Source organism: Lupinus angustifolius, chromosome LG01 (genome assembly GCF_001865875.1).
Source record: "Lupinus angustifolius cultivar Tanjil chromosome LG01, LupAngTanjil_v1.0, whole genome shotgun sequence".
NCBI classification, from domain to species: Eukaryota; Viridiplantae; Streptophyta; class Magnoliopsida; order Fabales; family Fabaceae; genus Lupinus; species Lupinus angustifolius.
The window spans coordinates 4,168,614-4,184,015 of record NC_032009.1 but is presented as its reverse complement, the minus strand read 5'-3'; the positions used below and the strand labels follow the sequence as shown (position 1 = coordinate 4,184,015).

The 15,402-nt window shown below is 31.3% G+C and overlaps 1 protein-coding gene across 1 annotated transcript; it reads left to right on the top strand.

The window, feature by feature from the left end:
- On the top strand, nt 2,373-7,008 carry LOC109348080 (probable protein S-acyltransferase 14). Its single transcript, XM_019588301.1, has 7 exons — nt 2,373-2,804; nt 3,450-3,672; nt 3,762-3,853; nt 4,698-4,821; nt 4,896-4,981; nt 5,412-5,477; nt 6,702-7,008. The coding sequence occupies exons 1-7, from the start codon at nt 2,595-2,597 to the stop codon at nt 6,819-6,821; spliced, it is 921 nt and encodes a 306-aa protein (XP_019443846.1). The 5' UTR covers nt 2,373-2,594; the 3' UTR covers nt 6,822-7,008.

Below are 15,402 nucleotides of genomic sequence, written 5' to 3'. Positions count from 1 at the left end.
CCATCTTAATCGATTAACGTGATTCAAAATCATAACTGATTCTGTTTTTCAGTTTTTCAGTTCCAACAACTTAACAAACAGTTAGGTTAATCGATTAACGTAATGCCTTAATCGATTAACAGCATTTTAAAAATGTGTTCCAGTAGCAACCACTTTTCACAGCAGTTGGGTTAATCGATTAAAGGTATGGTTAATCGATTAACACTAAATAAAATATGTATTTTCAAATAGAAAACATCAAATATGTTATGCACTTAACTAAGCCTTGACTCAACTTCAACTATATTCTAGTCTAAGCCTAGTACTAATTAAAGACTTAAGCACGTTGATTTTTTGGAGATCTTCAAGCTCTTATAAGCACAAGTTGTCCTCATCAAAACCATGACATATAAGGAGAGCTTTCCAAAGTGTTCCTCTTGACATGCACACTTTCAGGTTTGACTTGGCTATTTTGCGTATAAAATAAGTAACTCGGTCAAAACTGGTATGAATGGTTTATTCAATCATTTTTTTAGAAATAATATCAAAATGATATGTTGTGAGGAGAAAACTCTTGCGCTTTCAACTTATTTGTGTTTATATTTGTCATTATTGAATTTTTTATCATTTTTAGCTTATAATTGTAAAAAAAATCCATTTTCTAATTAAAGTTTAAACTTATTTGTTTGCTTTTGTTGTAGTCAAATTGTAAAAAAAAAATATGTTATTTGATGAGATTTTTAATTTATTTGTGATATTTGATTCCTGTAAACTTTTTTGATGTCTGTTTAATTAGTATATGAGTAATAACAATATTTATAAAATTAAAATATAAAATTATGAAACAATGTTAGGGAATATTATAAAACTTTAATGTTTTTTAAGGTATGTGATTTAGCTAATCTAACTAGTGATTTACTAATTTCATTATTGACTCAATAATTGGCCGAGTTGATCACTAATTCAAGTATCTATACTATAGTTAAAGGGAAAACATATCCTAACTGCCCATGTGGTATAATTTTATGTTTTCCATGTTGTCATTTCTACTAACTATATCTCTATAACCAACTTAATCCCAATTTCATCTCTCTATTCATGGTAGTTACTATTTCTTAATCCCAATTTTTTTTATCTACTCCATTGAAGTTACTATTTCAAAAACTTGTGATAACATATCTGACATATCCATGAAGGAAGGGAATCTAAAAGATAAAAACAAAGAATAAATATGAAACAACAATAATCAAAAGTTCATATTTTAATCTCTCTATTCTCACTTCAATATTCATGAAGTTGGGTACTATTTTATTATTTCTACTTCCCTATTCTTAAATCTCTAATGGGTTTATATTGCGTTTTTCTAATATACATTATTTTACTTTCATTCTTTTTCATGAACAATATCACAAACCATAAATTATTCATATTATCTCTAAAACTCTATACGCTAGTAATAATAATGGTTAAGTCATATAAAACTTTATATAATAACTAGGTGACAATAGTGTAATTTTATATAATCAAAAGATGCAACAAATATCAACTATAAAAGTATTATAATGTTCAGAAAAAATTGAGGGCCGCTACATCGGTGTGCATGTGCATCTGAGACATGAATTATCTCTTTATATATTGTTCTTATATCATCAATTTTTATTATCATTAATTCTTTAATAGAGATAATATAATATATTGATTGTATATAAATCTTTATCTATACTTTTATATTTTATATATAAAGGGAAACATAAAATAACTATCATGGTGTAATTTGACTTTCTTACTTTATCCTTAAATTTTTTAATTTTTACAAAAAAAAAGTCATATAATTATATATAAGTAAGTAATTAAACACCACCAATCTATTAACCACCTCTCAAGAATTATAATAAAACAAAATGTTACAATATAAAGTATCTTTAATAAAAAATATAATATAAAATATACTCAATATAAAAAAATATTTTAATTTTCTAAAATAAAATATACAAAATGTCAATCACCGGTATTAATAGTATATGTTGATATTTCATTCTAAGCATTTCGCATTTTTATCATGTTTATACTATGAATAGATAAAAGGAATCACATAATTTTAACAACTGGTCAATACAATTTATAAAAAAAACAAGTTCATAATATCAACTAAGAACGAGTCAACATTGATTCAAAAAAATTATCAACCAAACCACCTTATTAAATAATTATTATGTTATCTAGCATTAAAATTGCAGTTGGAATAACTCCAACACTAATAACGCGTAAATTTCATTTTCCTTAATAAAAAACATTAACAATTTATAACCAATTACTCATAGCTAACTCACCAATCTTTGTCAAAACTCCAATATTCTTTCATTTTCTGTTGTAATAAAATTAAAAAAAAAACTAAAAAAAAATAAAATCTTTTTAATTCCTTCCAATTTTGTTCACTTCCATTTTCTTCTTCTGCACCTAAATTCCCTCCCTTTTCTACCCCCAATTCTCTATAATCCCTAGATTTAGTTTCAAGATTGTTCCTTTATCCATGCGATTTCTTCACTGCAATTCCATAAAGTAACGAACTTTGGGGTTAAATCGAAGTGGGTATTTTTTTCTTTTTCCTTCTTAGTATGCATAGATCTGGAGCTACAATGGCATGGAACGTGTTCAAATTCTGCACTGCTCTTCGAGGATTAGGCTCAATCATGATCCTATTGGTTCTTGGGGTTGTTGGTGTTACTTACTACGCTGTCGTTTTGACTAATTATGGTCCTGCTTTGTATGCTGGAGGACTTGATTTTCTCTCTGCTTTTGCTATTTTGATTTTGTTTCATAGTTTGGTAAGCTTCTATAGCATTTTTTTTTAATTTGTTTTGTTGCTTTTATTTTTGTTTTTGTGTTGGGTAAGTATTGTTGATCCATATCATAGAGATTCGACATGTGAGTGTCTGATACAACTTTCACATTTTATCTGGGGCTTTGGATTGGCTATGTATCGCATCAGGCACACATAGGCAGGTTTAAGGCTTGGTTGTAGTCGTTGTTGGCCAAGTGTTTTGGGCTTGGGAATGTGGCTTTAGAATTGAGGTTCTGTTAACAACATATATGATTAGTTCAATAGAATAATGGAGTATTGTTTTTTTAGAATGTTAGTGCAGTAAATGATATGATAATTTGGATTGTATTAATTTATTCATGGTAATTCAATGGATTAATTTTGGGATTTTGAGTTGTGATCTTTGAAAATGTCAACTTTTATTTTTATTTTTTTATGATGATAGTGAAAAGTGTTGGAAGAAAAAACTTTCCGTAGTTGGGATCTCATTTTTCTTCAGCTTTCTGTTAGATTCTACGATGTGACTTTCGAATTCAGCTTCTGTTAAACATGTATGATTAGTTCAGTTGGTTAATGATGTATTGCTTCTTCAGCATGTGAAGTGGACTTAATGATATGATAACTTGGAGTTTTTCTCATGATTATGCAGTTGGTTATGCTATTGTGGAGTTACTTTTCTGTTGTTTTTACCGACGCGGGGAGTGTACCTCCAAACTGGAAGCCTGCCGTTGACGAGGAGAGAGGAGAGGCTGACCCATTAGTTGGGTCAGATTTCAATAATGTTGCGCCTTCTGATCCTTCCAATCAACATATCCGTTTCTGTCGAAAGTGCAATCAACTCAAGCCGCCCCGATGCCATCATTGTTCAGTTTGTGAGTTTTGGTGGTCAGAATTTTCCTTTTTGAAAAACTACTTTGAGAACATGTTGACATAAGTTTGACCTTTAATGGTTTATTATCAGGTGGCCGCTGCGTCCTGAAGATGGACCACCATTGCGTCTGGGTAGTTAACTGTGTTGGGGCACTGAATTACAAGTATTTCCTTCTTTTCTTGGTATGGACACCTTAACTGGCGTTTTTAATTTATTATCGAGCTATTATTTGTGAATTGCTACTATTTCTGACTTGCAATGATTGTATTTCATGTCTCTGACTCTCTATAGAGCTGTGTTAATAGTCTTGTATTCTTGTGACATTCACTATTCTATATTGATCGCTGGGTTTGATTGTTTTAAACATAGGAGGTCGAAAAACTTAATAGATTACTTACTTATACCGTGGTTTTAAATTTCCTATCTGGCTTCGTACTTAAACATGGCCTATTAGTCATGCTAATGATATTGAAATGCGTATCGGATTTTTGTAAGAGTTAGTTGAATGCTCTTATTCTTGACTGGACAGTGTTTTGAGAATAATAGTATTGAATTGAAAGAGAAGCTTATTTATGACAATGCAGAATGGGTAATGTAACATTACTAATGTTATAGAGACTGCTGTTGCTAATTGAGATGTTTCATGCTAAGTCCAAGTTATACCGTTAGAATGATAACCAGAAGCTGCAGTTTTTTAATATCCCGTTGTAGTCTATGCAACTAATCATCAACTTACTTTCGGGACTAATACAGTCTTAACTGTAATAATTGTTTGCTTCTTCTGAGTTGTCACCTTGGGTGCTATAGTGGATGACATTACTTTTCATGGGTTGAAGGAGCAAAGGAAAAATGAGTTCTTCTGTCATAAGTATGAAATGTATGATATATGAGTGACGTATCACAAGTCAATATATTTTTCCAGTTAGTATAAAGTTTTGAATTTGTTTATTTTATTTGTAGCAGTCAATTGGCCTCATACAAAATACTTACAATGGTTAATATTTGTTTGTTTAAATCTTAGTGCAGTTCTACACTTTTCTTGAGACGACTCTTGTCACTGCATCCTTATTGCCACAATTCTTAGCATTCTTTAGTGATGGAGAAATTCCCGTGACACCTGGTTCTCTTGCTACAACTTTTCTTGCTTTTGGTAGGGAATCAAAACACAGTTCTAGTTCCTAGTATCATCTTTGAATTTCTGTAACACTGTTGGATTACCTGCAGTTTTGAATCTGGCCTTCGCATTGAGTGTCATGGGATTTCTCATTATGCACATATCTTTGGTGGCTGCTAATACGACAACTATTGAGGTAAACTTTTGCATAATGAAGAACTTGAGAACAGTTGTGTTACATGCATTTGATCCATTGATTTAGGAAGGTAGATCCATCAGCCGACCCCACCTAGTGGGATAAAGGCTTGGTTATTGTTGTTGTATTTAGGAAGGTAGATATTTAGGAACTCCAATGTCCTCCACCACTCCAAATATTTTTTGCCCTATTATCTGACCGATGGATCCGCCATGTCAATCCTCCACCGCCCTAGTTGATTGAAAATACTTGGTTGTATTGAAATTGATGGTCTGGTGTGAATTATGATACATGAAGTGGATCCCTGATGTAGTGGTACACTTTTTGTGTGCATGTAATATTATTGTATTCTTCTGTATAATACTTTCCTAGTTGCAAGAAGGTTGACGTATGCAAAGTGTACTGATGGAAATTTGTTCCTAATGAGCAGGCATATGAGAAGAAAACTAGTCCAAAATGGCGTTATGATCTTGGTCGTAGAAAAAATTTCGAACAGGTCTGTGCATGTTGAACTACACCGACATTTTTTTATATTATTTTACCTTTAAATGTTCATGATTGATTTTTACACCTACTTAAAAGTTCTTTCACAACTGGCGTTACTCAAATAAATCCATTCATATTAAAAATCTCACTGACTAAGCTTGTGTTATTGCTAAACAAATGGTTGGTGCCACCCCCTCTCTATATACATATATATGATCTTCAATTCATAGAGGCTGAGGGAGACCTAGAAGAAAAACCATAGGTGAAATAATGAAAAATGATTTGGAGATTAACGATTATCAATAGACATGATTTATGATAGAGCATTATGACATCGTTCAATTCATGTGCCCAACCTTACCTAGTGGGAATAAGGCTTGGTTGTTGTTATATGATCTACATACATTCTGATCCTATTGCTTTTCAATGTCACAGCATAATGACTATCTATTCTATATAATTTAAAAAGAAAATATTTTCTTAAGATGTCCACTATATTGGAAGACAATGAATTCTTCTTGAATGAACTAGATTGAACAAAATTCGTTTCCCCCCATGTTTTTGGATGTGACTTACAATAAGTATTGTTGTAAATAAATTTCACCTAGATTAGTCCTAATTCTTTAATGGGACAAATGCTTTAAACATTGACTTAAACTTCATGTGATTTTATTTTGTAAAGCATTTGTCCAAATATTCATTATGGTGTTTTTATATATTTCCATAAAAAAATTTATCACTGTAATTGTTCCATACTCCGAAGAATGTATAACTATTTTATCACGTTTCTTTGAGCAAAAGTAGAAATATTTTCATTCTGCAGACACCTGTTGATTGTTGCTACACTTGTATTAGACAACATTGGAAGCCTTGTCTGCATCCTTTTATTTTTCTTACTTTTATTTTTTGAACTTTTGTACTAATCCAAGTGGTATATGTTGTGTCTAACAATGACCAATTCTAAATTTCAAAAATTAATATCTCCCTTTTAAATTTTACTTTAGGATTGTTCTAGGAAGTAGGAATAGCTAGGTAATAATGCTTTCTTTTCTGATGCTGTTGCGCGTGTTAGTGTTTGTGACTTGTGACCCATCTTACATATTTCATTAAGATTTGGTCTTCTAATGTTAGCATGTTTACATTGTAGTTAGGATACTCTCATTCTGTTATTATAACCATTATTAAAAAAATAGGATTTTGAAGTTAAAGTATGATTTTGTTGGTTTGATATCAGGTATTTGGGATGGACAAGAGATATTGGTTCATCCCTTGTTATTCAGAAGAAGATATAAGAAGGATGCCAGCACTGCAAGGTCTTGATTATCCATCAAAACCAGACTTTGATTCCCAATAGTGTTCTAAAAAGCTAATACTTTTTCACATGATGTAACAAAAGATATAGTTCTAACATAATGTAATGTGCAACTAAATGGGTGTGACGATTTGAGGGCTAATATGTTATAAATTCCTTATACTTTATATCTGACAGGTTTAGGAACTGTTTGATAAGCAATGCAATTCTCTTACTTTCTTATATTCAATCTATGTCCATCTTGTGGTCATGCACTGTAAAACTCATTCTTTTTCTTTTATCTAAACAGTTAAATTCATTTCATTGAATAAAATGGGCTCCAAGAAATGGTTTCTTCTGAGTAGATCCAGTGGTGTGATGTTTTGCTAGGGCCTCGGGTATATAGTATAAGATTTAAAAGGCCAATGTTTGATATGACAATACTTATTTGAAGGAGTAGTCATACAATTTGAAGGGATTGGTTTATTATTCATTGGGTTAGGGGTAAGGGTAAATTTAGTATTTTGGCAAGATCAACAACTTAGAAGTGTAAAAAACATGTCAGGACTTATAATAAATTGGTGGCTGATTCAAATGATATGTGATTACTTTTCCCTAAGCAAGATTTGGGTCTAACTCTTACATATGGAGAAAATTTCATTAGGAGAATTAGTCTTATTATATAATGGTTGTTTTTTACTTGAACAAAATTGTCTCGTGATTAGAAAAAATGCACAAGAGAATTTGGAAAATGAGTTTCATTTTTCCTTTTTTAGACTAAGTTGGATTTGTATCCATCAGCAGGATAGTCAACTAAGGAGGTTGTAGAGGTCAATGCATCTGCCTAATTGATTATAAACTAAAACAAACAACTGCTTAATTAAATAATAAACTAATTTTGAGTTTGTTTTATATCTTCATGTAAGTGAAACACCTAAAAAAAGGTTGCAACTTTTATTTAGAAATTATTATTATTATTATTATTATTATGGATTCAAATAATGTTTGGTTCAATGATAAAGTTGTTTGTTATTGACTTAAAAGTTGTGAATTCAAAACTAAATTAATCGCTCAGTTTAGGAGCACATGAGATTAAAGATGTTAGAAGAGATAGTCATACCTCATGAATGCAATTAATTCTCTACTCATAAGATAAGAATATCATTGGTAATATAAAAAAATATGAGTTAAAAATGTTTGTGTCTCAATCCATTTATAGTAGGAAGGATAAACAAATAGCATATTTGTATATTGCATATTTGATCCTGAGGCAATTTGATTGAGCCAATGCAATATGCTAATTTGCTGCTTTTGCAAGACAAAAATGATTAGGCCATAAAAAAAGTGATGGATGCTAGTTTAGCAATCATGCATGCTGGCCTTGTGTAACAACTAACAAGTCATGATAAAATGATTTACAAAACGAAGTTCCTTGAAACAAAACTTTGCATCATCACCCAATAACTTGAATGTATAAAATCAGCAATCCTAGAAAGACATTTTGAAATTGAAGAAAAACATTCTTTCTATAACTTGTAAGAGGGATGGACATATTCTTTTTGGACATGTTCATCATGGGGCAGAAGATTTCGCAGAAATCATGACTTTTTGAATTGAATCAAACTGTGTATTTGAATTGAATGACTTTTTGCCTCAATCTAAATTGAAACTCAAGCATTCATTAAACCTCTACTTTTTTTCTCTCTTGAGGTAAGATTAATCAGTATCAAGATAAAATAGAGAACTAGATATAAAATAAATAAATAAAACTAAAATTAAGATATAATTATAATTTTTCAATTTAAGAACACACTTAATTGGAAAACATAAAATTTATGTGGCCTTTTTATGTTAACTCACAATTTTCTCTTATAAATTAATAAAATATTAAATTAGAAATGGAAAATTAGACACTCAAATGCCTTGCAAATATAAATATGGTTGAGTTAAGTCTAAAAATAATTAGTTATCCACGTGGTTTAATAAAAGCGTATATATTATTCTTACAACTAACACCAAGGCAACAGTAGAATACATGACAATACTGATGTTTGTCATGTCAGTGAATGACCATAACTTATATCAAATATTTCAAAATTTCAACAACTAAAATTAATATTAAAAGTTTAGTGGCATTAAACTAAAAAATTCAAATGAAAGTAATAATAGTAAGGGTGAAGATCTACTTTCATAATTATAAATGTATGAGTCTATTAATTTAATTCTTAAAAAAAATCTAAACCAGACTCATAAATTACAAATAGGACCAAAATAGACTCTTATAGGGTCTAAAGTTTTAAAAAATAGTATAAAATTATGAAGAAAATTACTTTCAATTACATTTGATATCTTTGTAATAATTTTAATTTTTTTAAATTTTTCAAAAAGCAAATTAATATTCATACCTAAAAAAAGTAAGAGATAAAAATGAAAATTTAATATGCCATAATAAAATTGGATAGATCTCATTATTTCTGATGGTGAAAGAAAGGGAGAGCTAGAAGGTTCTAATTCTAGCTTATATTCCAAAATAAAGTGAAATCATATGTTTGTCTCTTCCTGTATGTATTTTTTGTACCGGTATCTTCTCTCCTATGAGTAAGGAATTAATTCATTTTAGAATCTGTAATTGTCCCTTCCAATAAGTGTTGCTCCTAGCAATCAAACCATATTCCTTTGAGTATTGTGGGTACATGAATATTATTAGTGCCTCCCATTTTTTCTAAACTATCCATTTCAGTACAACAACGTCTGATTTCATTTTCTATTTTTTGTGTTCTTATCCCACCCAATTTTATTACTATTAAATAGAGGTATCCTCAATTTTACACTTTATTCTGAAAAAATATTTCAATTCTATTTACTTCTCTCAAATATTAATTGTTCCAACACTATTTTGGAAAATTATATGATCAAATGGGTCAATTTGTTATGAAAATTTTGAAAAGTGCATGTATATGTTTTTGGCCACAGATAAAGAGTATTAGAGAATATATTTATTGTTCATTAGTTGAGTTAAAAATGTATTCTCCTTTATCTTTTGTATTTTTAGCAAGGAAATGCTTCTGCGTTTAAGCTTTCAGTGTAGCTTATAAATACCTTTTTTCCCTTTCAGTTGTAACTAACTTTTCATTTTCAACAAGATTACAGTTACACTTTCTTCTTCTTCTCTCTCTGACTCCTAACATTGACAAGGTTTTGATGAATACACCAACATCACATAAAAGAAGAAAAAGAAGAATACCTATGAAGACAAAGCTTCAAGAAATTAAAATATAAGTCTTTAGATACTTCTTTTCTTATATTCTAATCTATACGCTAAGTAGTAATGCTCAAAAAGCATTTTAAAAGAAAATTGATAAACACAAGCAAAAATGAAAATAATTTTCAAAATACTGTGTTACAGGTTACTAGATCTAAGTAACAGAACTAAGTAACAGGTTACATGAGTGAGAAATGAGTTAACCAACAAAAATTGACCAGGGTAATCGATTACACCATGTGGGTAACCTATTACACAACACGATAAATAATTACCCAGTTGGACAGAACAGTTGGGTAATCAATTACATCATTTGAGTAATCGATTACTGCCTGTGAAAATTATTTTCTTAGTTGGGCAGACTTGTTTGTTAATCGATTACTGAGACATGTTACACCAGTTTTCATATTCAAATCACACAACTTTCAACCCAAACGAAATGATTTCATTCCAAACGAAACCTACCTTTTCATAGAAATATTCTGGTTGATTGGAAAGTCTATATAAAGGTTTTGGAACTCATTTCAAAGACACAATTTTCATAACATAACTCAGATTGAAATCACTCACTAAAACTACAATTTTCTGAAATACTTGTTCTACACTTGGTGCAACTTGTTCATAACTTTCAGAACTTGATTTGTAAAGTTGCCTTGAGTGTTATTGCAAGTTATTCAAACTTTGTGAGCATTAGTACTAAAGTATACATTGAGTTATTGGATTGCAAGAGTTTATAACTTCAAAATCTTGTAAAGGCAATCCATTGCCATTGTTAAACATATTCTTCATTCAAAGTTGTGAATTACTTTCTTTCACAAGGTGTGATACGAAAAGGGGATAAAGTCACTTGGAAATGGTGTTTTCCAAAGAGTGATATAGGTGTTAGAGATTGAGTAAGGTACAAGGGAATCTCGGGGTGAGAAATTGTAATTACTACTCTTAATATCTAGTGAAGAAATTTCTTATGCTGTAAGAGTACTGGATGTAGCCTTCGGTGGACAAGAAGGTGAACCAGTATAAAAACATCTGTGTACTCTCTTCTCCCTTATCTCCTTACATTTACTTGATTATTTCTGCATATTATTTTCCGCTGCTATTAACTCTTGAATTGTGCAGAAAAATCAGTCATAATTTTTAAACAACTAATGCACCCCCTCTTAGTTACCATCTCAGTCTTACCATTGCTATTAGAGCTTTTTTGAGTAATTTATTCTCAAAACTGATCATGTTTCGAAGATGGCCGCAAGATCATTTCTAGGAGAAGGTTCCAACATCAATCGCCCTCCAAGCTTTGTTGGAGAATGCTACGACTTTTGGAAGATCAGAATGAGAATCTTCATAGAGTCTCAAGATTTAGACATTTGGAATATAATTGAGGAAGACCCTATGAACCCTTCTCAGTTATCAACAGTGTGAGAGAAGTGAAGCCAAAATCCTCATGGAATGATGAAGACAAGAAGAAAGTGCAATATGATCTGAAAGCAAAAAATATCCTCACTTTTGCACTCGTTATTGATGAATTTTTTAGAGTATCAAACTGAAAATCTGTTAAATAAATGTGGGATACTCTAGAGAACACTCACGAAGGAACCGAGAAGGTACAAAGGTCGATACTAAATACTCTTTTCCAGGAATACGAAATGTTTCCTATGAAGCCTGGAGAGAAACTACTTGATTTACAAAAGAGATTTACTCACCTTACAAATCATCTCATTGCACTTGGAAAGACGTTATCAAATAGTAACTTGAATCTAAATGTTCTAAGATCACTTATTAGAACATGGCAACCAAAAGTTAAAGCCATTTCTGAAAAGAAAAGTTTATAGAAAATGTACTTTATTTGGAAAATTACAGGAACATGAATTAGAACTCAGTCAACTTGAATAGCATGAAGAACAAGAAAAGAAGAAGAAGAATATCTCTCTCAAGGAAAAAGTGGATAGATATGATTCACTAGGGGATGAATCTGAAAAAGAAGAGATGGAAGATATGAGTTTGTTCATAAAGAAGGTCAGCATGTTCCTTAAAAGGAACAAAAGCACTAAAACTGGACAAATAAAGAAATTTACCAAGAATAATGACGCTTCCACTTCAAACTAAAACTTCACATGTTTTGAATGTGGCAAAGCTGGTCATATGAAAATGGATTGTCCAAATCTGAAGAGGAATGCCTTCAAGGGTAAAAATGAAATGAAGACTGGACGAAGAGCTTACATAGCTTGGAAAGATAATGATACCAATTCCGCCTCTGAACCAGAAAATGAAGAACACACACATCTCTTTCTCATGGCATCTCATCATTCTGATGATGAAGATGTAAATGAATCTAACCTATTTTCTTCTTCTGAACTGCAAATTGCATTTTATGATTTACATTATGAATATGTCAAATTCACCAAACTATTTAAAAAAAATGATTTAGAAGTATTCATAAATAAACCATCATATTCTTCATGTCAAAACTGAATTACTCTTGAAAAGAAAGTTTCAACATTAAGTCTTGAACTTAATAAAATAAATAAGAGTAGCAAAGAATTGAACAAAGTTATCAAGGTTCAGAGACATTCTACAGACCGAAGAGGTCTTGGATATTGTAGCAGCCAAGTTTCTAAGAAACAAAATGTCTCAACAAAGATAAACTTTCAATAACAAAGTATTCCTGCATCTAATGTTAATAACAAAAAATCTAGGATACATAAGCATCATCCCTTATGCACTTACTGTAAGAACCATGGACATACATCAAACACTTGCATGATTAGAAAACATGGTGTACCCTTAGGTCATTATAGATGGGTTGAGAAAGGTGCTAACCATGCAGGACCCAAAGAAAATTGGGTACCTAATATTACTTAACCTATTTTGTAGCAAAATTTGATAGTCGCCTGCAATATATGGTACTTGGACAGCGACAGCTCAAAGCACATGATGGGCGAAAAAGATAAGTTCTCTATCCTTACTCCAAGAGACAAAGGCTATGTCACATATGGTGATAACAACAAAGGAAAAATACTTGGAGTTGGTAGAATTGGTAAGCCACCTTCAACGACTATAGAAGGAGTATTATATGTCGAAGGACTCAAGCACAACTTATTGAGCATAAGTCAACTATGCCACAAAGGATTTCATGTGGCATTCTACCCGGATAAATGCATCATTGAAAGTAAGGATTCTAATAACTCTAAACTAATTGGTAAGAGAACAAATAATATTTATATGATTGACATAGATTCATCTTTACCAATAAAATCTTTAGTTGCTAATAATAATAATGATGCATGGCTTTGGCATAGGAGAATTTCTCATATTCATATGGATCATTTGAATAAAATGATTAAGAAAGACTTAGTTGTTGGTTTACCCAAAATGAAGTTTGTTAAAGACAAGCTATGTAGTGCTTGTCAAATGGATAAACAAACAAAGACTTCTTTCAAACCTAAGCATATGGTCTCTTCCTATAGACCATTGTAGTTACTACACATGGACTTATTTGGCCCCTCAAGGACCAAGAGTTATGGTGGTAATTATTATGCTCTTGTTATAGTAGACGATTTCTCAAGATATACTTGGACTCTATTCTTAGTACATAAGAATGAGGCATTGAAAGCCTTTAGAAAATATGCTCAAATAGTTCAAAATGAAAATCTCTAAAAATCGCTGCTATAAGAAGTGATCATGGGGAAGAATTTCAAAATGCTTCTTTTGATGAATTCTGTGATGATCTAGGTATCAATCACAATTTTTATGCTCCTAGAACACCACAACAAAATGGTGTTTTAGAGAGAAAGAATCAGTCCTTAGAAGAACTTGCTCTTACAATGTTGAATGAAACTAATCTCCCAAAATATTTATGGGTTGGTGTAGTTAGTATGGCTTACTATGTTTCTAACAGAGTTTTTATAAGACCAATTCACAAGAAAACCCCCTATGAACTCTTTAAAGGTAGAAAACCAAACATATCTCATTTTCATGTATTTGGTTGTAAATGTTTTGTTTTAAATAATGGTAAAGATAACTTAGGCAAATTTGATACAAAAGTTGATGAAGGACTCTTCCTAGGCTACTCTCTTACGAATAAAGCTTATAGAATTTTCAATAAAAGAACTTTAGTCATGGAAGAATCTGTTCATGTATCTTTTGATGAAACCAATCCTATAATAAAGGATGGGCTAACTCTTGATGAAGAGGACTTGCCAAGTTCCCCTTCAAAGGATGATTCTTTTACCAATAAAGCAACCAATACCGAGCACTTGAAAATGGATGATATTCAACTTATCAAGAAGAGCATATTCATTCTGATTTACCCAATGAATGGAGAACTCATCGAGACCATCCTATTGGCAACATCATTGGCGACATAAGTAAGGGTGTCACTACTCGTTTAAAGGTAAATGTTGCTTATTTAAACATGACTTTCATTTCTCACATAGAACCATCCAAGATTGATGATGCAATCAAGGATGAACATTGGATTCCTGCTATGCAAGAAGAATTGGATCAATTTGAGAGAAATGAAGTTTGGGAACTTGTTCCTAGACCAGATAATAGGAATGTTATAGGAACTTGTTGGGTATTTCGTAATAAATCAGATGAAAATGGAATTATTGTTAGAAATAAAGCTAGATTAATAGCACAAGGATACAATCAGGAAGAAGGTATAGAGATTTTGATGAGACCTTCGCTACTGTTGCTAGACTTGAAGCTATTCGGTTGTTACTTGCATATGCATGCTCTCGAAATTTTCAGTTATATCAAATGGACGTAAATAGTGCATTTCTTAATGTTTATATACAAGAGGAAGTGTTTGTAGAACAACCTCCAGGTTTTGAAGACTACAAACATCCTTCTCATGTGTATAAACTAAATAAAGCCCTCTATGGCTTAAAGCAAGCTTCGCGTGATTGGTACGAACGTCTAACAAACTTTCTTATTGAAAAAGGTTTTACAAAAGGAAAAGTCGACACTATACTATTTATCAAGAAAATAAATCATCATACTCTTCTTGTTCAAATTTATGTAGATGATATTATTTTTTGTTCCACTAATGAAACCTTGTGTAGTGATTTTGGCAAAAAGATGCAAGGGGAGTTTGAAATGTCTATGATGGGGAAGCTAAATTACTTCCTTGGATTACAAATCAAACAACTCAAGGATGATATTTTTGTGAGTCAATCCAAATACTGCATAGACTTGCTGAAAAGATTTTAAATGGACGACTTCAAGCCAATTGCCACTCCTATGGGTTCTAGCACATACATTGATACAGATGAAGCTGGAAAATGCATTAATATATCAAAATATCGAGGTATGATTGATTCGCTACTTTATTTAACTGTCACTAGACCTAATATAATATTTAGTGTCTGCTTGTGTGCTCGGTAT